The following is a 23235-nucleotide window of genomic DNA, read 5'->3' as shown; positions in this document are numbered from 1 at the left end:
GGTTCCTCATCTGTAAAGTGAAGTAATAATAATGGATCTCTGTAGTCTGGAGCCTCAAACTCCTTCCGCTATGGAAAGGCCACGGCAAGCTCCGCTATCAGACCTCTCTGTGAGCACTCACTAGCCTGCGACTATAGACCCTGCCCGCTAAAGCTCCTGGCTCCCCGGAGCCTCTCTCAGTCTCTGAGTTTCCGGGTGCCTTTCTCTACAGTCTGGATTCCACACATGTAAGCCTAGGTCACTGAGTTGTAAGGACAATCTGGAATAATGCCTATGCGGTGTCTCAGATAGTACTTGGTACATTGCAAACATTCTAGCCATGTTAGGTATTATTATTATTAATTTAAGAAATCCCTATGCATCTTGAGTGTGGTGAGATCAGTGACAAACCGCCTAAATCTAGGCAAATCTCTCCATTTTTCTAAGCTTCAGTTTCCTATGTGTAAAATGACAGAATTGGGTAATAGGTTCTTTTATATATTATTGAATTTTTACAGAGAGGAAGGGAGAGGGATAGAGAGTTAGAAACATTGATCAGCTGCCTCCTGCACACTCCCTGCTGGGTATGTGCCTACAACCAAGGTACATACCCTTGACCAGTATCAAACCTGGGACCCTTGAGTCTGTAGGCCGATGCTCTATCCACTGAGCCAAACCAGTTAGGGTAGGTAATAGGTTCTTTATACGTTATGTGGCATTCTATGTAGACTAGAGATAGCAAGATCAGTGGGGCTGAGTATGATCAGGGGAAGCTTTTAGGAGCAGGTAGGTTGAGCCATATTTGGAAGGTCAGGTGGAATTTTTTTAGGCAGAGAATAGAATATGGGGCATTCCAGCCAAGGTGAATAGTGTGTGCAAAGCCATGGTGGTAGAAAGGGGATTGTGGAATTTGGGGGAGGGATGGAGTGACAGGAAAGGAGTCGATGATATGACAGGTTCTTGAGAGGGGGTGGGGGGTGACCAAAGAAGGAAGGTTTGAGGATAATATAGCTTGAGCTGGATAAATGGGGGATGATAGGGAGCTTGAATCTGGGAGACCAGCAGAAGATTGTGTAGCCCTTCTGGTACAGGTTGTATTATAGCAGGCTTGGGTAGGTCTTGGCAGGGGGAGTAAATAGGAAGGGAAGAATTGAGATGACACAGCCTGCTGGCATAGTAGATTTAGGGAGTAAAGGAGGTTTCTTGAATGCTTGCTGCCACTGACAGAACTGTCCTTGAGGAAATTGGGCTATGCTGTAGAAAGGTGCATCAGTAGTTGGCAACCTAGCCAAGGACCTAGCATCCACTAGCAGAGGGTTAGACCCTCCTCGTTGGAAGCTGGAAGCCATGAGGAGAAGGCAATTAGGAAGATCTGTTTCTACTCAGATTTCTGACATCAAATGTATGAGTTTTCTTCACTAAGCAATTCTCTAAATCTTGGTAAATACCAACTGGGTATACTACACTTTAATTCAGTTCTGACACTAACTAATCAGAGTTTGTGCAGACCCTACAGTATAAAGGGTAAGTCTCACAAGACTGCCCCCCCCCCAGTTTTGACACCATTTCCACGTAGTGAGTCCCACTTAGACCCACTTAGAAGTGATTCACACTTCTGTCCCAACCTCACTGAAGAATGGAGGTTCTCAGAAGGTTTCCAATAATTTGCCTGAATGATTCATAGAACTTAGGAAAACAGTTTATTTACCATTACCAGTTTACCATAAAGGCACAGCTAGATGAAAGAAATGCATAAGTCAAGGTATGAGGTAAAGGGCATGTGCTTCCATGCCCTCTGAGGGTATGCCACAGCATATAGTAAGTGCTCAATAAACACTAAGCATATAAAAACTGTAAAAGGTGAGTATAGGTTAGGCAGACAAATCCAAATGCAGATGATAACGAGAAGTTCCTTTTCCCTTTCTGCTTTATGCAGAATGTGTACCATACCTGACAACTCAGAAGAGAACTTACTCGCATGGCCTTTTGCACCCTTGACGGGCTAGCTTGCATGCATAAAACACTAACTGTTTGTTTGTTTGTTTGCTTGCTTGCTTGTTTGTGGCAAAGCATTTATTTTTGTGTTGCAGAAGTGTGAAGACCACAGAATCTGCATTAACTTCAGTTAACAATAATTTAAAATATAGGAAAGGGTCACATTTTCCAGAGATTTTTAAATGGATGATTTGACCATTTATACAGTAAATGAAAACTGACAATAGTACAGGCCAGTGGTCAACTGCCATGCAATACATGTTAACAAATGGGGCCAAAGAACTGCTATATATCTATTAGTTTGTACTGCTTTTGAAACAAAAACAGAATAAAAACAATTTTTGGAAAGACAATTTTAGCCCTGGACTTACCACTTAATATGAGCAAGATCTTAGCTGGGTCACATCATTTAAAGATAATTTGAAATCATTTTAAAGTTCTGTCCTAGATCCAAGCTATTAAGAGTCTTCAAGGATAGTTCATACTCTCTGAAGTTAGGGAAAATGCAGTTTGAGAAGTAAAATAATACCAATAGCCACACACACCCAGGTTATCAGCAGTAAGCACAGACCATACTTCAGTGCCTAATGATTTAAGTTAGAAATTTCTTCCTCTTTACCTCTTATCTCATGATACTGGACCTGGGCTACAGAATACAAAACAACCCACCTCCTATGTGGAGGCAACTGGCTACTACTTAGGCATGCACAATATTGAATTTAAAGTTGATGAAAAGACACCTCACATCATTAAAGAAAATAAAGAATAGAAACAACATGCTTAGATTATAGTTTAACTTATCTTTGTCACCTGGTAAATTGAGTTGGCTCTCATTAGTGATCAACAGAACTCTATTTGTTGTACCAACTAACCAAGTTAGGCTAAAGAGGGCCTTTATGTAGATAATGCAAACTATGTTTATGTGTAAAGTGCCACTTTTATGTACAGCTAAGTAAATTTTGAAGAGCAAAGCTGACATCTTTCAATGGCCTTGTGGTCATGACCTGCTGACCAGTCTGGCCCATCCACACTGAAGTCCTGGGCAGCCAGCCTGTCTGTAACAGCCAAACATGAATAGGATCTTTCAAAGACTCTGAGAAGCTTTGTCTATGCTTTCCTTCTAGTGGAGACCACTTACATCATTAACAAACAGGCCTCATGTTGGGGTAGCTACATAGTTTAAAGATGATATTAATGAATGTTAATAGTGTAGCTAGTTGATAAGACTTCAAATAGTTAATTTTTCATTTGAGAAAAAAAAAAAAAGATCAGACCTTCAAAGCAAAATAAGAGCAGACCTTCAGTTTGTTTAGAAGTCAGCATCCAAGATAAAAGAGTTCTCTGTCCAACTTGACATCACTCCCATCCTCTGATACTCACCTACCCTCTTCTCAAAGAAGTTCATCCTTCTAGTGAAATATTCTCCATGAAGTCAAGTGGATTTTCTACTCAGAAGGCCTTACTAAAACCCAACTCCAGCATGAGTCTGTCAGCCATGAATTCAATGCATCGCTTCATTAAAGTACAACTCATCCCAATGAGCTTCCCTGGCAAGGCCTCTGTGAGGAACTCCTGCTCTAGCCTAACAGCATTGGTGATTCTTTCACTCACGGTTTGGAAGGTTTGCGTAACTGGTGTTTGAACACTAGGCAGGAAGAGTCACAGTGCAAACCCTTATCTCTGCTAATAAGTTCTTTGGAGAATGTGAGGCCAGGCATCAGTCCTCATTTATTGAGCCAGAATATTAATGCAAAAGAACCAGAAAAGAAGATTCCTTCTAACTGCGGCAAAAGCCACAAGACTTTCTCCATAGATGCCCTCTTGGTCCTCGATCCAACGCAAGGCCCAGTCTGCCTTCTTCTTGGCACAAGACATGGCCTCAATGGCATTGAAAACAAAATCCCTTTCCTTGGAATCTTTAATGTAAGTGTCAATGAGGAGACTATACATTTCAGAATATATGTTTTTTTTATGGTAATTTGGAAGCTGTAGTCAGCCGGCTTTGGTGATCTGAACTTCTTGGCTAAAGTGCTCCACCAAGTTTTCATTTATATGCCATCACTTGCTGCAAAGAAAGCCTGCTTGTGAAATGAAGTACTGTATTTTTCCGTGCATAAGACGTTATTTTTTTCTAAAATCATTAGACTAAAAATCGAGAGGCATCTTATACAAGGAAGTCTAGCCCTCGGGTGCATTAGCTGCCCATACCTTGTCAAATAGGCTTCCTCTAATCATGAGCTTTATTGTTATTGATGTCAGCTGATGCTGTAATTGGAGGTGGAGGTGGAGGTGGAGGTGGAGAGTGCACAGATGCAACAGGGACCTGAGCATTCTAAGCCCATAAAGATCTTAAGAAATAAAAAGATAAATATTAGTAAGCGATTATCTTACTCTGCAAAACTCAAAGTGAATGTAATCAGCTATGCAAAAGACATGGAAATAGAGCTGCAGAGAGAAATTTGGACTTCCTCCCACTAAATGTACGATCAGACAGTGGAGAAAACAGGAAAAACAACTCCTTAAGATGCCAAAAAAGAAGGCCTTAAGAGAAAAACCAGCCCTAACTGGTTTGGCTCAGTGGATAGAACATTGGCCTGCGAACTGAAAGGGCCCAGGTTTGATTCCAGTCAAGGGCATGTACCTTGATTGTGGGCACATCCCCAGAAGGGGGTGTGCAGGAGGCAGCTGATCAATGTTTCTCTCTCATCGATGTTTCTGACTCTATTTCCCCTCTCCATTCCTCTCTGTAAAAAAAAAAATAAATTTATATATATATATATATATATATATATATATATATATAGAGAGAGAGAGAGAGAGAGAGAGAGAGAGAGAGAGAGAGAGAGAGGAAAACCAGCAAAATGTTTAAAATATTGATTTCTTAATTTGGGTTGGAAAGAGGGTGGGAATATTAAACACAGAAAAATATGGTATCTCTCCTGGGGCTTCAGGGCTTCCCAGTACTGGAAGTCCTTGTAAAGGTCCACCTTGTCAGCTGTCTACAGGAAGCCTTGACTTTCGTATACATCTGCCAGATGTCATGGTTTTCCATGGGAAAGGTGACAAAATGCAGGGGTTTTCTCTCAGCAGTGGTTCATCCTGCATGCCCAGGGCAGATCCGGCTCTTGGAAGGGCCTCCGGGTGATCTCACCATCCAGCTTGTGGGGGCCTGTTCTCCTTGTCCACCTGCTGAGTCTCTTTAGGGGCAAGAGCTGCAGCTGCTTTGGGTCTGCGAGTTTGGGGATCATGGTTGCAACTGTGGCTGGCAGAGGAGGTAGCCAGGTGCAGGATACACAGATAAGATGCGCTCTGATCCAGGGAGTCTGTAACCTTTTATTTAGTTAGCCAAAAATCATGTTTTATGTCAGCTTTGGTGATGCATTCTCAGATGTTAGCTAGAGATCTGGTTGCTGGGTAGTTCTTTCTCCATCCTGTTTCAATTAAGCAGTGATGGTCAAAGGTTAGTTCCTGCACCAATAACTCTGGCATCACCTGGAACCTTGTTGGAAATGCAGACTCGGGGCTCCAGCCCAGCCCTATGAAGCAGACTCTCTGGTATGGAGTCCATCAGTCGGTGTTCTCATAAGACCACCAGATGATTCTGAGGACATTAAAGTATGAGAACCACTGGGTTAGAGTGTTACAGAATATAACTGTGTTTAAGTGTGAGCAGTGCTAAGAGGAATTTAATATTTCTGGAACACTGAGCCAATGATTTTTCAGAGTTTTTTAAAAAGACATTCTTGTCCATGGTTTCTCACCCAGATCCCCCAGCCTGTTAAGACTGTCGATGAAATAGGATTCAGTAGGGTGTTCCATCTGACTACATGTTATACAGTTGGGAGTGTTGGATAAAAGGTTAGGATTTTAGGCAATTGATAACCTATATGGTTTTGCATTTAAGTTTTAATAATGGGATGTGGCCAATAAAATTTTCTTTTTAGAATAGGAAAGGCTAGAATTGGACAGTCTCGACCCTCTTTGGACTTCTTCAGAATAGTTTTCATATTCCAGAGCAGTCTGGACTCTCAGAAGTATTCTCCTCATTTTATTTTCCATATCTTTGTCCTGGAAAATGCAGCCTGGGGAAAAGGAGTTTAACTAATAATCATCAGTGTCAGTCCAGAATGTGGAGTTCCAGGGCAGGTGGACCCTTTGTCTTAAATAGGAGATACACCTCACTGATAATGCAGCCACTGAGGTCCAGCCCAGCACTGCTCTTGCTCCAACACCTCTGGAGTATTTTATTTACTCTGACCAAATGCTGCCAGCTCTATGTGCACTGCTTGGGCTTTGGGCAACCCCCTTTTTATGTGACCTAAACCCTGCATGTGCTCTTAAGACACTGCATCCACATTTTTTAATTCCTTTACATTTCACTCATCAGCATGTGTTGGGTAAGCACCCTGCCACATCAGAGTTTTATGAGCTGTGTTTATGAGGCTGCTTTTCATGAAAAGGGTCATAGTATATTCTATGAAAAACATAAAACTTAACTCTAGGAAATGAGGGTTTTGGTAATAGGAGTGAACCTGTGAAGTTGAATGGATTAAAAACAAGCACAGATGTTATCCATTCTCCAAGTGTTCAATAGCCTTGCATATTTATTCACAGAATCGCTTCTCTCTTCTCATTTGTGCTTTCTCCCTCCATAAAAGAGAGCTGGAGAATGTGCAGCATGGGAAAAGCTTGAAACTCCATTCCTGCCACTTTTGGCCCCTTTTTGGTAGCCTTGTTATCACCTACCATTCTTTGGAGAGTGGTAGGTGGTAACAAGGCTAGGTAAAATCTTGAACCTCCCCACTTGAGCAACATTTTGCTCTCTCACTTATGCCAAATTCCTGAAAAGACAACAAAGAGTTGTTACCCTTTTTTGTTAGTTTTGAATAGAAATTGGAGGAGTCAACCATTGACAATAACTGGGGATCCAGAAAATGGAATGCTTCTTTAAAATATAAACAAACAAGAAAACCAGATTTATTGAGATAAAATTCACATATCATGAAAGACATCAATTTAAGTTGTTCAATTTAGTAGTTTTAGTATATTTAGAGAGTTGCGCAACTATCACCACTATATGATTTCAGAACATTTTCATCATCCCCAAGAAGAAAGCTCATATCCATTAGCAGTCACTTCACATTCTCTCCTTGTTCCACACCTGCAACCACTAATCTACTTTCCACCTGCGTAGATTTGCCCATTCTGGACTTTATACTAATAAAATCCTAGGTGACCCTGGTATCCTCGCACAATGCCATCATATCATCATAAGATGGCCACCCCTACGTTGTCACAAGATGACCACCCCCAAGTCATCACAAGATGGATGTCCCCACATTGTCACAAGATGGCTGTCATAAGATGTCCAGCAGGGGAGGGAAGTTGTGGGATGACCAGGCCTGCAGGGGAGGGCAGTTGGGGTGACCAGGCCAGCAGGAGAGGACAGTTGGGGGTGATCAGACCAGCAGGGGAGCAGTTAGGTGTCAATCAAGCCAGCAGAGGAGCTGTTAGGGGGCAATCAAGCAGGCAGGCAAGTGGTTAGGAGCCAGCAGTCCCAGACTGTGAGAGGGTTGTCTGACTGCTGGTTTAGGCGCAATCCCTGTGGGCAGTCAGACATCCCCCAAAGGGTCCCAGATTGGAGAGGGTGCAGGCTGGGCTGAATGACACCGTTCCAGTGCATGAATTTCTAGTTTATAATAATAAAAGAGTAGTATGCTAATTAGACCAGAGACCGACTGGAGACATTCTGGACGTCTTTCTGGACAAAGCCATGGTGGCTGGGCCAAAGCAGAGGTGATTAGGGGTGAGCAGGCCAGCATGTGGGGGGGCAGGGGGGAAATGCAGGCAAGCAAGCCGGTGGGTGGGGCAGTTGGGGGTGATCAATCAGCAGGGATGGGAAGTTATGGGTGATCAGGCCAGAAGGGGGGTTCAGTTGGGGTTGATCAGGCCAGCAGGCAGAGTGGTTAGGGGATCAGGCAGGAAGGCAGGTGAGTGGTTAGGAGCCAATGGTCCCGGATTGAGAGAGGGATGCAGGCCTGAGGATCCTAAATTGGAGATGGTGCAGACTGGGCTGAGGGACACCCTCCCACGTGCACAAATTTCATTCACCAGGCCACTAGTCTATATATGTAAAAGCCTAAGTGAAACAACCAGACAAATGACCAAACTGGCTGCATGGGGTGATCAGGCCAGCAGGGGGGTTAGTGAGGGACAACCAAACGACTAAACAGCAGTCAGTGTGGGGAGAACAGGCTGGCAGGGGGTGGGGGAGCAGTAGTGGGTAACCAGGTTGGCAGGGGCCACTTAGGGGGCAGTTGGGAGCAATCAGGCCAGCAGACAGAGTCAGGGTTGATCAGGCCAGCAGGGGGGACAGTGAGGGGTGACAGGCTGGCAGGGGGGCAGTGAAGGGCCAGCAGGAAAAGGCAGTTAGGGGCAATCAGACAGGCAGTCAGGTGAATGATGAGGAGCCAGCAGTCCAGGATAGTGAGAGGGATGCCCTACTGCCATTTAGGCCTGATCCCTGGTATTGGACCTAAAGCAGCAGTCGGACATCCCTAAAGGAGTCCTGGATTGGAGAGGATGCAGGCTGAGCTGAGGGGACCCTCCCCAACCCATGCATGAATTCCAAGTCCTACCTTTTTATAAAAGAGTAATATGCAAATTAACCATCACTCTGCTCAAGCCACGCCCTCCAGTCATATCCACCAGCCATTCAGAGCAAGTATGTAAATTAATCCCAACCAAGATGGCTGCAGCCACAGAGAGCAGTTGAGAGAAGCTTGGGATTCCCCGGCAACAGAAGCCAAGCTTTCCACACAACCTGGCCAGCCTAGGCCTCTCCTCAAGGATACAAAGTTTCAATTATAGAAGATACATGAACCTCAACAGAAATGGCTAACAGCCACAGAGCAGCAGGGGGCTTGGCTCCACTCCAGGCTACAAAGTTTCAATTGTAGAAGGTAAATAAATTTCAAATACCAGGATCTGCACTTGGGTTACCAGGGTTTTGTGGCCAACCTGCAAACTATCATAGGCCCCTTGCACAGGCCATTCCACACCCCAAGTGAACTCCCACCCTGATCTAAACACCCTTCAGGGCAAACCAGCTGGCCCCCACCCATGTACCAGGATTCTATCCTATGTAATAAAAGAGTAATATGCTGATTGACCATCACTCCAACACACAAGCTGGCTGCCCCAATGTGGTCAAAGATCCTGCCCCATGTGGACACAAGATGGCCACCACAAAATGGCCAGAAGGGGAAGGCAGTCGGGAGGCACCAGACCTGCAAGGGAAGGCAGTTGGAGGTGTTCAACCCTGCAGGGGAGAGCAGTTAGGGGTGGCCAGGCCGGCAGGGGAGGGAAGTTGGGAGCAAACAGGCTGGCAGGGAAGCAGTTAGACATCAATCAGGCTGGCATGGGAGTAGTTAGGGAGTGATCAGGCTGGCAGGCAGAAGCGGTTAGGGGCAATCAGAAAGGCAGGCAGGCGAGCAGTTGGGAGCCAGCAGTCCCGGATTGTGAAAGGGATGTCCGACTGCCCATTTAGACATGATCCTACTGGGATCATGTCTAAATGGGCAGTTTAATATCCTTCAAGGGGTCCCAGATTGGAGAGGGTGCAGGCTGGGCTGAGGGACACCCCATGCACAAATTTCATGCACTGGGCCTCTGGTCCTATCTAATAAAAAGAGTAATATGCAAATTGACCATACCTCCACACACCCCAAAAGCCATGCCCACCATCCAATCAGGAGCGAGAATGCAAATTAACCCAACCAAGATGGCTGCAGCCATGGAGCTGCAGCAAGCAAAAGGCTTGGGTTTCCCTGGCAATGGAGAAAGCCAAGCTTCCCTGCTGCCCAGGCTGTCCCATACCTACACTCAAGGATACAAAGTTTCAATGATATAAGGTAAATAAATCCCAACAAAAATGGTAGCAGCCATGGAGCTGGAGAGAGCAAGAGGCTTGGGTTGCTCCAGAGATAGAGGAAGCCAAGCTCCCGCGGCCCTGGTCTGCCTTGGCCTCTACTACAAGTTTCAATTATAGAAGACAAATCCCAACAAAAATGACTCCAGCCACGGAATTAGCAGGAGGCTTGGCTCTGGTCCAGGCTACAAAGTTTCAATTATAGAAGATAAATAAACCTCAGATATCAGGGCCAGTGCTTTGGTTGTTGGGGGCATCGCTGTCCTGAAAACCACCACAGGCTCCTCGCCCACGCTGTCCCATGCCCCAAGGGAACCCCCACCCTGACCCAGGACTCTCTTCAGGGCAAACCAGCCAGCCCCCACACATGCACCAGGCTTCTATCCTATCTAATAAAAGATTAATATGCAAATTGGCCATCACTCCAACACACAAGATGGCTGCCCCATTTAGACACAGGGTCGCCACCACAAGATGGCCAGCAGGGGAGGGCAGTTGAGAGGGACCAGGCTGGCAGAGGATGGAAATTGGGAGTGACAGGGCCTGCAGGGAAGGGAAATTTGAGGGGGGGGGGGGGTAAAACCTAGGGCTTCAGGGAAGAACAATTAGGGGGGCGATCAGGACTTCAGGAGAGGGCAGTTAGGGGCAATCAGGCTGGCAGGGGAGCTGTTATGCATCAATCAGGATGTCAGGAGAGTAGTTAGGAGTTGATCAAGCTGGCAGACAGAAGTGATTAGGGGCAATCAGGAAGGCAGGCAGGTGAGCAGTTAGGAGCCAGCAGTCCCGGATTGTGAGAGGGATGTCCAACTGCCCATTTAGACTGAATCCAGGTAAGATCAGGCCTAAACATGCAGTCAGACATCCCTTGAGGGGTCCCAGTTTGGATAGGGTGCATGCTGGGCTGAGGGACACACATCCCCATGCACAAATTTTGTGCATCTGATCTCTAGTATAATTATAAAATACTTATAGGAACTGTAAGCCACAAAGCTGCAGTAGGTACAGGGGTGGGTCTCGGCCCATCCTCTGTGCCCCCACCTGGCCCCTTCTGCTACAGCCCCTGGTCCTGTCTGAGGGCAGTGCCACTCCCACTGCAGCCGCTCCCACACACTGATGGGCTAGCCCTGCTCGCACCCATTGATGGTGCAGAGTTTGTGGCCAGTGCCAGTAGTGCATACAAGTGGGGCCAGGTCTATCAGCTCATGAGTGGCTGCTGCCCCAATTGCCTGTCAGGAGCAAGGGGAGGTGATGAGAGATGACAGCTGCTGCTCACACCTGCTGATGGTGCTGAGTGATTGGTACCAGTGATGGGTTTTGGCAATGGGTGCGAGCGGGACAAGCACTGCCAGTGGATGCAAACAGTGACCCTGGCACTAGCAAAGGTGCGAGCAGGGCCAGTTCTGGCAGCAGGTGCAAGCGCTGGGCGGGACCTTAGTGCAGGAGAGCGAAGAATTTTCAATAACCACCAGAGGATCGCCCCAATGACAGTGATTGGCATTCCCCCTTAGTCTGGCACCCCCACTCACCTGCTCCACCATCCCATCATGGCCAACACCTGCCATGTTCCACACTCACCCCCTGGTGGTCAGCACACATCATAGCAACTGGTTGTTCATTTGTTCCAGTTGTTCTGCTGTTTGGTCTATTTGCATATTAGCCTTTTATTATATAGAATATGCCTTTTACGACTGGCTTCTTTCATATAGAAAAAATATAGAATGTGCCAAAAAATGATACACTCACTTTGAACAATTATAAAGGCAGTGTTTATTAAAATACATTTCATTTTCAAAATTGAGTCATCAGCTGTTAAGGTACGTGTGCATTATTAGGAACACCCTGTAGTTTTATCTGTCATAGCAGGTTAGTTCTTCATAAGTACTTTCTATCGTTGAATAATATACCATTGGGTATTACATATTTTGTTTATCCATTCATTAGTTGAAGGATATTTAGCTATTTTCACTTTTTAGCTATTTTGAATAATGCTGATATGAATATTTATGTAGAATTTGAATGTTATGTATAATTTGAGTGTGAAGATGTGTATTTTCATTTCTCATAGGTGTATACCTAGAAGTAGAATTTATGGGTCATATGGTAACTTTATAACATTCTGAAGAACTAATAGATATATTCTAAGGAAGCTCTTCCATTTTACAATCCTATTGCTGTGATTTCTGTAAATTCTTGCCAACACTTCTTATTAGCTTTTTTTTTTTCCATCAGAGTGAATGTGAAGTGGTTTTGATTTATATTTTTTTAATGATTTATATCTTATTGTGATTTGGTGTATACAAATAACTAATGATATTGAGCATCATTTCATGGGCTTACAATGAATTTCTATGATGAATTTTATTTATTTTGTCTTTTGTCACTTGTGCTTTTGGTATCATATCATGTAAGTATAATTCAAGATCACAAAGTTGTATGACTTTATTTTTCTTCTTTTTTTCAATTTATCTTTATTGTTAAAAGTATTATAGATGTCCCCATTTCTTCCTCTTTATTTTTTTCTAAGAATTTTATAATTTTAGCTTTTACAGTTTGATTGAGGGTGCATTTTAAGTTAATTTTTCATGTAGTGAAAGTTAGGAGTCCAATTTTATTCTTTTACATGTAGATGTGCAAAGTTGTCCCAACACTATTGTTGCAAAGGCAATCCTTTCCCCATTGACGTGTCTTGGCACCTTTGTGAAAACAATCAGTGGATAAAAAAAATGTAAGGGTTTATCTTTCTGTCCTCATCTGCTGGCTCATCCCCTCAGGACCCACCCTCACCGATCCTGGCCTTGGTGTCCATCTTCTTTCCTCATAGCTGAGCCTGGGTGTGGCATGAAGCCTGGTGTGTCTGGTCCCTCTGCCCCCATGATTCTCACCTATGGGTGCCAGTGGTTTGACTAGTGTGAATGCTCCCTGTAGCCCTCCAGTGCCACCCCCAGCTCGTCAGCAGGAGCAGGAGCTTGTCTCTAGCTTCTTCACTTCTTCGTTATCATCTCATCCAGTGCCCTTAGTAGGTGGAATGGACAGCAATAATAAAATCTATTCAAGTTAAAAAAAAATTGTGTGTGTGTGTGGGGGGGGTTGTAGTAACTAAGGAAGATTTAAATAAATGTAAGGATATCCCATGATCATGAATTAAAAGACTTAATATTGTTAGAATGGCAATAATCCCCAAATCGATTTACAGATCTAATGCAATCCTAATAAAAATATCAGCTGACTTTTAATTTTATAGAAATAGACAAGCTGAAAAAAAAAAAAAATATATATATATATATATATATATATATATATATATATATATATATATATTTATATTTTTTTTTTTTTAGAGGCCCGGTACACAAAATTCATTCACAGGAGTCTAAGGAGGGAGGGTCCTTCAGCCCAGCCTGCACCCTCTCTAATTTGGGACCCCTCAAGGGATGTCTTACTGCCCATTTAGCCCAAACCCACTGGATTGTGACATCCCTCTCACAATCCAGGACTGCTGGCTCCCAACTGCTCGCCTGCCTGCCTTCCTGATTGCCCCTAACTGCTTCTGCCTGCCAGCCTGATCACCCCTAACCACTTCCCTGACAGCCCGTTTGCCCCCAACTTCCCTCCCTCTGCCAGCCTGGTCACCCCTAACTGCCCTCCCCTGTAGAGTTGATCACCTTCAACTGCCCTCCCTTGCAGGTCTGGTGCCTCCCAACTGCCCTCCCCTTCTGGCCATCTTGTGTCCATATGGGGACAGGATCTTTGACCACATGGAGGCAGCCATCTTGTTTGCTGGAATGGTGGTCAATTTGCATATCACTCTTTTATTAGGTCGGACTAGAGGCCCAATGCATGAAATTCATGTGGTGGGGAGGGGACCCAGGGGAGTGGCTAGGTGGGCTGGTCTCCCCTCTCAGGGGTGGCAATGTTCCCGGAGCCCCAAGGGAGTGGCTAGGCTGACCAGCCATGCCTCCCATGAGCTGTGATGTTCTCAGGACCCACGTGAGTGGATAGGTGGGCCTTCCATCCCAGGAGCTGTGATGTTCCCAGAGCCCCAAGGGAGTGGCTAAACAGGTTCCAGCTGTTCCTCCTCATGGCAGCAATGTTCCCAGGGCCCCTCAGGCATGGCTAGGCAGGCCACTACCCCTCCCAGGGCCTGTGATGAACCCAGACCCCTCAAGGTGACGTCTGGTGCTGCCCACCCCACCTCACCTTCCTGGCCTGATGAACTGGTACCTTGTAGGTGGTGTCTGGCATTGCTCGCATGGCCTTCCCTGCCCTGATGGACCCAGACCCCCAGGGGTGGGCCATGGCTGTGCAGTTCCCCTGCATATGCAAATTAACCACCATCTTTGTTGGGTTAATTTGCATACTCACTCTGATTGGCTGTAGGTGTAGCAATGGTATGGTCAGTTTACATGTTTCTTTATTATTAGATAAGATTGTCTAGTTCTCCTTTCACTTCTGTCAAGTTCAGCTTCATGTATTTTGGACCTCTATTGTTGACTTTCTGACAGATTGACACTTTATCACTATTATTATTAAAGACAAATAAGAGCATTTTATATTACTATAAAATGCTTTTTTTGTCTTTAATAATAATTTTTGTCTTAAAGTCTGTTTTGTCTATTATTACTAGCCACTTCAGCTGCTTTTTGCCAGTGTTGTCATTGCTTTTGTGACAGAGTCCATTTTTAGAGGCTTTAGTCAACCATTCTGGAAAGTGAAACCTCTGAACTGCCTCTTGAACACTCCTAAAATTTCTCTGTTTTTAAGCCTGCATTCTCCTTTATTACCAAAGTTGCTGTTTAGAAATGCTATCATATAGGTAGATCTGGTGCTTCAATTCCTGCCTAGAATTAGTTTGGTTGGGTTTGCTGAGTCATTACCGTGGGTTTTTCTGTTTCCACCTTCCAAAATGTTGTGACTGTTTCCTCCTTTTCTATTTTCTTTTCTTTTTTTTCTTTTTTTTTTTTCACACATGAAAAAGAATGTCTTTACTCAGTAGTTTTTCCAAAAGAACAGAGCTCAATGAGTATTTAGATGTTTAACCTGTATTTGATGGTAAACCCTTTAGCTATTAGCTACTTTATTTTAAATAACTGAAGTTACTTATATATTCTCTAGCATTTAAAAAAATAACCAGAGATCTTTTTTATTATCAGGGATCCAGATATTTGGCAATGTCCTAAAGTTAATTAAAGATGGTGCTGACATTATCTTTTAAATTTAGATGTGGAATTAGAACATTATGGATTCAAAATAAGAATTATTAGCTGCTTCCAAATCTTTTCACTGCTTGATTTTCCTTGGAACAGTGAGTCCCAAACTTGACTAAGCACCAGAATCACCAGGAGAGTTTGTTAAAACGCAGGTCACCCAGCATCATCCCCAGAGCTTCTGCTTTAGAAGTTGGAGGTGAGGCCTAATAATTTGTATTTTCTTTTATTTTTTATTTTTATTATTATTTTATTTTATTTTTTAAGATTATATATATATATATATATATATATATATATATATATATATATTATCATTTGAAGTATTACTAGTGGTACATATGTTCCTTTTTCCCCCTTTGACCTCCCTCCCAACTTCCCCTACCCCCAATACATGCCCTCACTTGTCCTCCCTCCCTCCAGTGTGTTGTATCCATTGATTATGCTTATATGCATGCTACAAGTCCTTCAGTTTATCTCTTATAGCCCTTCCCCCCACCCCCAAACCTCCCCTGCCTTCCCACTGTAGTTTGGCAGTCTCTTCAATGTTTCTTTGCCTCTGTATCTATTTTTTCCCCATTTCTTTTTTTTTTTTTAATCTTGCCACTGCAGACTAGAAATAATCATATAATTACACACACAAAAAAAAAATGTTTGAGTCCCAATTTCAATATCCAACAGTTTTGAGTCCCCATTTCAATGTCAAACAGTTCCTTATGTGTACATGTCAGCCATGATATCTAGATGGTGGGCACATGGTGGCAATGCAGGTCCAACCCTCTCTGGTTTGGTCCTAGGCAACCTGCAGCGACACCCAGCTGCTGACTGCTAGCATGGCAAGGTGTCATCATCTCTGGACTCCCATTTCTTATCTTTATCGTCAGAACAAATCTGTCAATTCCTCTCTCTTGTAGGAATCCACCTGGTCTTGGAGTTGTTTTCTGAAAATATACAAACATATTCTCCATCAAAAGTTAATAAAGGAATCTTTTCTATATAATTGATTTGGGATCGTTTTTATTTTTGCCCTAACATTTTTCCTTTGTCTTATTTAGATATCATGTGTGTTTTTCATGGGTGTCTTGTTATTAGCATTACAAATGAAAATTAATTTTGTAAAGTAAAAATTTTCTAGATGTAATTTATGTATAGGATATTTTTCCTTACATGATATTACCCTACTATTCCCCCCCCGCCTTTTTTTTTTTTTTATTAATGGAGGCTTTTGTAAATTTTATAATGCAGTCTTGATAACTTTAAATTTTATTTTTTTTTTGCACAAAAATATGACTGCTTTAGGTTCATAGGCTTTCAGGTGATGCTGCTGCCTCTGGTCCTACACTGGGGATCACTATCTGAATGTGTGAAAGTTAAAGGTACTCCCTTGTGGGTGGGGAGAACATTTAGGAAGCAGATGAGAACAGAGAGGGAGAGGAATAAGAGAGGGATAAACAGGGAGGAAAGGGATGTGCCCACTAGCTCTTTCCCATTGCACCCAGCTTGTGGCTATGCTTCTGTTTTATCCATGACAAAATAAAATCATGGCAGAATTTGCTTAGAGGTTGAGTCAACACCTATGAACCAGGAGGTCATGGTTTGATTCCAGTCAGGGCACATGCCTGGGTTGCAGCCTCCATCCCCAGTTTGGGGCATGCAGAAGGCAGCTGATCAATGATTCTCTCTCATCTGACCAATGTTTCTATCTCTCTATTCTTCTCGGATATCACTTTTTTTAAAAAAGTGCTTAGAGAAACAGCTCCTGGCATCAGAATTATAGCTGCATTAAAGGGAAAAAAGGGAATGAAGTGACACTCCATGAAAAACCTTAAACTGAAGCCCTTCAAATGTAGTTTTATGTGAAATGTTAAAGTGGTTGGGGAGTAGTTCAGGGTCTGGAGAAGTCAGTCCTTGTGTAACTTTATGAGTAGTACTGGTTGAATGTTGCTAAGGCAATAGGTTTTGGGCAGTTTCATTAGGGAGGCACTTGTGCACACTTTGTTATCTCCTAGGACCCCTCCTCCCCTTGTTGCAAGTCTGAGAAGGCAGGGGCACTGTCTAAGTCACTCAGGCAGAGGGTCTCACTGAGTGGCTCCTTTGGGCCACAGATAGGAACCCAAACTTAAGGTCATTCCTCCGGGTTATTTTCATGTAGCCATTTGGAGATGCTGCCACAATTATCTCGCCTTTAACCATTTTTGTTGTTGTTATTATTCTCAGAATGTTCTTCTGTGGTTTGATTGTAAATATTGAGAAATAAAATTGGGCTGCAAAGGATAGAGGTTGTTGGGAGGAAGTCAAAAGAGAGGTAGGTGAAAACTCAAAACCCTTGCCCCATAAGAAACTGCCTTTCAGACACTTTTATTACTTAAAATACAGTCACCTGGATACTTCCTGCTGTCAGTTTAGAAAGTGAGGATCTGGGAAGAGAGGATGCATGATCTGGATATAGATAGAAGACATGAGAAAGCAAATTCTAGGAGACTAGTTTTACCTTCAACCTGTCACTTCATTTGTTTAGGGCTTCTTTGGTTTTGTTTTGTTTTTAATATAAAATGATGTTATATTTTAGTTTTAGATAATTCCCAGAGGTATCTGATTCTGTGATTTTTTTTTCAAGGTTACCTCATATCTTTTGGTCAGCCAGGGTAAGAAATCAAGCCACTTGACTTCTAAGATAGAGCTTAGGGTATATAAAAGATTCAATCTTCCCAAATAACCCAGAGGCTCCGTGTTATTTCCTGGTAGTGGTTTTAAGTGGCTATGGAGGACAAGGAAGTTCACTGCTATGATAATCAGGCAGTCACACAGGGGGAAATATGATTATTCAACCATTGTGTAGGCAAAAGTCAGTATTATCCAATCCAGTAATCAGATTTTCAGACAAAAGCATAACCTTGGAATATGCTGTCTATGGCTGAGCACAGCATTTCTTTGTCTGCAAAATCAGTTTTAAAAAAATCAGTGTGTACTTGGCTTGTCTGTCTCTTTTAGATATGAATGTATATCTTGCCTGAAATTTTTTCTCATTCTTATTTTAAAGGCAACAAAATTGCTCTGGAGATATTAGTTGTAGTGGCAATTAATTTAGCCTTTATTGAGCACCTACTGTGTGTCAGGCTTTGTTTGAAGTGATCTCAGAAGTAGGAGAATACAGAGAGAAAGACAAAGGGGGGGAAAAACCAGTATTCATTTATCCGTCCCTTCTTTTATTCCTCAGAGATTTTTAAAATATATATATATTTTTATTGATTTCAGAGAGTAAGGAAGAGGGAGAGATAGAAACATAAATGATGAGAGAGAATCATTGAATGGCTGTGGGATCGAGCCTGCAACCCGGGCATGTGCCTTGACAGGGAATTGAACCATGTTCATAAGTTGACACTCAAACCACAGAGCCATGCCGGCCAAGCCCTCAGGGATTTGTTGAATATTTTCTATGCACCCAGCTCTGGACTGAGTGCTGGGGATTCAAAAGTGAATAAGACAGACACATCCCTGTTGTCCCTCATGACTATGCTTCAATAAAGCTTGGTTAATCCTGAAGCAAAAAAGGTCAGATCAGTCTGCGAAAGGCGGATGTATAGGTGAGGTCGGGGTCCAGGAATGGCTTCCTGGAGGATATGATCTCGGAACAAAAGCACAGTAGATATAGTGCTAACCGAGTGAGGCAGAGGCAGAAGAAGCAGTGAAGCAGAGGCTGGACAGAGGATGTGCTTAGTTGTACAGAACATAGATTTGAGGGAGAACAGTTGGAAATAGGACTATTTATGTTTGAAAGATGTTTTATTCCTTTCCTAGGAGTTTGGGCCTCAACCTAAGGTAATGGGGAAATCACTGAAATATTTCATCATTAAGGAATTATTACAGGAATCTCCAGCCAAAACAACATAAATATAGTATAACTGCATAGAGTTTAAGTTAAAAAATATTAGAACAATAAAATGTGTGCTCTCTATTATTGTTGATATATAAAATATAATTATGACTATAGCAAAGTATCGATGTCTAAAAGAATCTATTATTTGCATGGTGAAATTCTTTAAGAATTCCTTTCTTATACTCACTCAACATCAAGTCTCTATTATATGCCAGCAGATCAGACTGCAATACCTTCCCTCTACCATCAAATATGAATAGATCTAATAATACTCACGCAATTTTAAAGTATTTGGTTATAAAACATCAAGCATAGGCAAATCCATAGAAACAGAAAATAGATTGGTAGGGCAATGGAAATAGTCTGGAATTTGTGCTAATGGTTGAACAACATTGTGAACATAATAAAAAATGCTGAGCTTTACACTTTGGTTAAAATGGTTAATTTTATATCTCATTAAAAAATACAGAAAGAAAAAAGAACCTGTTTTTTAATTTTAATTTGATTTTATTTTTTTGTAGTAAAGGGCAATCGAAAGTGTGAGTTGAACTGCCAGGCAATGGGCTATCGCTTCTATGTACGGCAAGCTGAGAAGGTCATTGATGGCACCCCCTGCGACCAGAATGGCTCGGCCATCTGCGTGTCTGGGCAATGCAAGGTAAGTGCCCCGGGACTGAAGTATCAGGGTGGATGCTTGGGCTGTTTGAGGTCTGACTGCCAGGCTGTGGTTTGCTACCTCCTCCCACACACCCCAAACCCCCCACCCTGGCCCATGGGCTCCTGGACATAAGCTCTGAGAGAAGTGGGAGGAGATGGGACTGTTTGGTCAGCTCTGTGTTTTTTATCTTTGGGAATCACCATGTCTCAATCTGGTATTTCAATTCTTAAGTGATTTATGTTTACACTGCTTGCTTCAAAAGGGACACTGATCTGTGTTCATTGTGTCTGGTACTCCTTCCTCCTTCTGGCATGAAGCTTATGGAACAGCCACTGGTGGGTCAGTCCAGAAACTATCAGCACCCTGTGGCATTTTAAGGGCATGATGTAGTTTATCTTGCCTCCTACCAGATGGGGCAGGCTTCCAAATGTAAATTGTCTCATGCCCTTTACAACAGAAGTTGTGCTTTAAACAGGAAGAGTTTTCAGCCTCTTTGGACTTCTGAAGTCTGTCCCAGGAACTCCCAGCCACACATTCTGCAAACTTTCTGAGCCTGAGAGAATCCCTGTGGGATGCTAACCTTAGACAGAAAGCATCATTTGGTTAAAAATAGGCATCTTAGATGAGATGGCACAAATCCCACAGCCATAATAATTTGGGTCCAGAATGCCACTCCTCTTTCATCGGTTAATATAATAGGTGGAGCGGAGCAGGTAAATGACTGTTTGGAGCCCAGACTGAGAGTCTACCTTAATTAAAGCTCAAAAGCTGGAGGACTGGTTGGCTATCACATCCGAAGGTTCCTGTTCTACCTGACAGGTAAATTGCTACAGTATTTCATATTAGAGCTATTCAAGTGTATTTTCTTAGCCCGGCCTCCCTTCTCAGTATTTTTATTAGGTTTCAAATAGGATACAAAATAACTTATCTGGATAGTCTCAGACTGTGAATGAAAGTTAAGAAAAGAAAAAGTTGTTTGCTGTCTAATGTGTGTGAGGTGTCTTTGGAAGAGCAAACCCCCCAAAGAATTAGAAATCTGTGTAGGCGAGGCAGAGAGCATGGTTGCAAGTATAGTGGAGGCCTAAACCTTCTGGCCTCCACTTTTCCACTCCTTCAAAAAAACCACTGGGTTTCACACATTCCCTCTGAGCCTCCCCTTCCTCCGAGAAGACATAAGGGAGTTCCATTAGAGTTTGTGGCTCAATTGGCCTCTGCTTCCAAATGTTGCTGAGACTAAAATAATGTTCCTTGAGCAATCTGGCTCTTTCTTTGAGATCCTGAATGAACTGCATGGGTTCCAGAGTAGGTGCACACTGTTGAGAGGGGTACAGTGTAATGGTTAGAAACATGCCCTCTAGTGCAAGTCCTGCCTCTTCCATTGGTTTGCTTTGTGGTGTTGCCCAAGCTCTCTGGGCCTCTGTATGTTATCAAGCTGAGGAGGATGGCACCTACTCTGTCTGTAGTGAAGAGTCTGGAACTACTCCATGCAAAGCCTTGTAACAGGTCTACACTAAGTAAGCATGCTTCTGTGTATCAGCAGTATTGTATATGCCCACTGATGTCCTGTTGTATTTAAGTTTTAATTGCAAAAGTATTTGCTTTTCGGTAGATTACAGAGTTGTCAGATTCACACCATTATTTGGTTGTTGTTGTTAATCCTCACCAAGGATATTTTTCCATTGATTTTTAGAGAAAGTGGAAGAGATGGAGGGAGGGGGAAAGAGAGAGAAACATTGCTGTGAGAGAGACACATCTATTGGTTGCCTTATGTACGCACGCTGATGGGGACAGGGGGTCGAACCTGCAACCCAGGTGTACATGCCTTGCCTGGGAATCCCATCCAAGACCCTTCAATGTGCATGGGCTGACACTCTAACCACCGAGAAACACTGGTCAGGGCTTATACCATCTCTTGAGACAGGTCTCTCACTGCAGTGTGACTCCTGGGGAGTGCAAATTCTAGTTAGGTAGGTCTGGGGAAGACTGGAGTATCTGGTTTTCAGACGTGCTGCCATGTGATGTGGATGCTGTTGGTCTATGGATTATACTTTGTGTAGCAAAGTTTTAAAGGACACTGATTAAAACCTACTAACAAAGGACCAGAAATGTAAATACAGAGTGGTCAAATGATTTGGAAGGAAGAAGAAATGTGATCTCTTTCTACTGGGCAAGCATGTTTTCTTAGTGTTGCATTGAGAAGGTATGAAAGGAAAAGAAATACTTATAAGGACATGGGTATACATTCTTACCAATAGATGAAAACCTTTCATATTGTAGGGAAAAACAGTTCGAAGTTTATAATTGCTAAAATGACTGAGACAGACAGTCTCAGGGTGGGAGTAGATTCATAGGAATTGGATGTTACAAGGACAACTTTGATATTCCATCCTATTTGTTTTCTGTGCTTTTGCCTAAAATTCACTCATTAAAGTTGTTGGAACCACTGACTCTCCTGTCCTCTTTAAAAATTCAGTTTACAATATTTGCAAATGATATCACTGATAAAGGTTTAATCTCCCACATCTACAGACAGCTTATACAACTTAATAAGAGGAAGATAAATGACCCAATTAAAAAATGGGCAATGGATCTAAATAGAATCTTCTCAAAAGAAGACAGAAGGAGGGCCAAGAGGCACATGAAAACATGCTCAAAGTCACTAATTATCCAAGAAATGCAAATCAAAACAACAATGCGGTACCATCTCACACCTGTCAGAATAGCCAAGATCAACAAATCAACAAACGACAAGTGTTGGCGAGGTTGCGGAGAAAAAGGAACCCTCGTGCACTGCTGATGGGAATGTAGACTGGTGCAACCACTGTGGAGAACAGTATGGAGCTTCCTCAAAAAACTGAAAATGGAACTCCCATTTGACCCAGTAATATCCCACTCCTAGGAATATATCCCAAGATGCTAGAAACATCAATCAGAAAGGATATATGCACCTCTATGTTCATAGCAGCACAATCTACAATAGCTAGGATTTGGAAACAGCTTAGGTGCCCATCAGCAGATGATTGGATCCAAAAACTATGGTACATTTACACAATGGAATACTATGCTCCCATAAAAAGAAGGAATTCTCATCATTTGCAGCAACCTGGATGGAATTGGAGAACATCATGCTGAGTGAAACAAGCCAGTCAATGAAAGAGAGACACCACATGACCTCACTTATATATGGATGATAAAGAACATTATAAACTGAAGAACCAAAAGATAGATATAGAGACAGTAAAGCAACAAGCAGACTGTCAAATTACAGCAGGGAGGTTGGGGAGATCTGGGGGAGATAAGAGATCAACGGAAGGACTTGTATACATGCATATAAGTACAACTAATGGACATAAAACCTGGGGAGGGAGGGTATGTACAGGAGTAGGGGGCATTGGTATAAGTACAAAAATAATAATTTAATAAAAATAAATATATTAATAAATAAATAAATAAATAAATTCAGTTTACATAATCTGAAGTATGTTTGCTCCCCAGGATGAGATTCTGTTTACTTTTCATCTTTCAAAGGGTCAATGCCCTTTTCTGAATATTTGATTGGAAGCCCAGAATTCAGATTGATATCTGCTGAGAG

General features: G+C 42.8%; 1 protein-coding gene and 1 pseudogene across 3 annotated transcripts in view; one reads left to right on the top strand and one right to left on the bottom strand.

The window, feature by feature from the left end:
* The window catches only part of THSD4 (thrombospondin type 1 domain containing 4), a 701089-nt gene that overhangs the window by 312491 nt on the left and 365363 nt on the right, over positions 1-23235 (top strand). For all 3 annotated transcript variants that reach the window (XR_006742686.1, XM_045587370.1, XM_036457096.2), the window contains one exon: positions 19507-19643. Coding sequence is in view for 2 of the 3 variants with exons in the window: in XM_045587370.1 (XP_045443326.1) it covers positions 19507-19643 (137 nt within the window). In the remaining variant the exon portion in view is untranslated. The remainder of the gene's footprint in view (positions 1-19506; positions 19644-23235) is intronic.
* On the bottom strand, positions 3261-4115 carry LOC118706035 (annotated as a pseudogene).

Source organism: Pipistrellus kuhlii, unplaced genomic scaffold (assembly GCF_014108245.1).
Source record: "Pipistrellus kuhlii isolate mPipKuh1 unplaced genomic scaffold, mPipKuh1.p scaffold_m20_p_1, whole genome shotgun sequence".
NCBI lineage: Eukaryota > Metazoa > Chordata > Mammalia > Chiroptera > Vespertilionidae > Pipistrellus > Pipistrellus kuhlii.
Note: the sequence above shows the minus strand (reverse complement) of the source record. Positions and strands in the feature narration are given on the sequence as shown.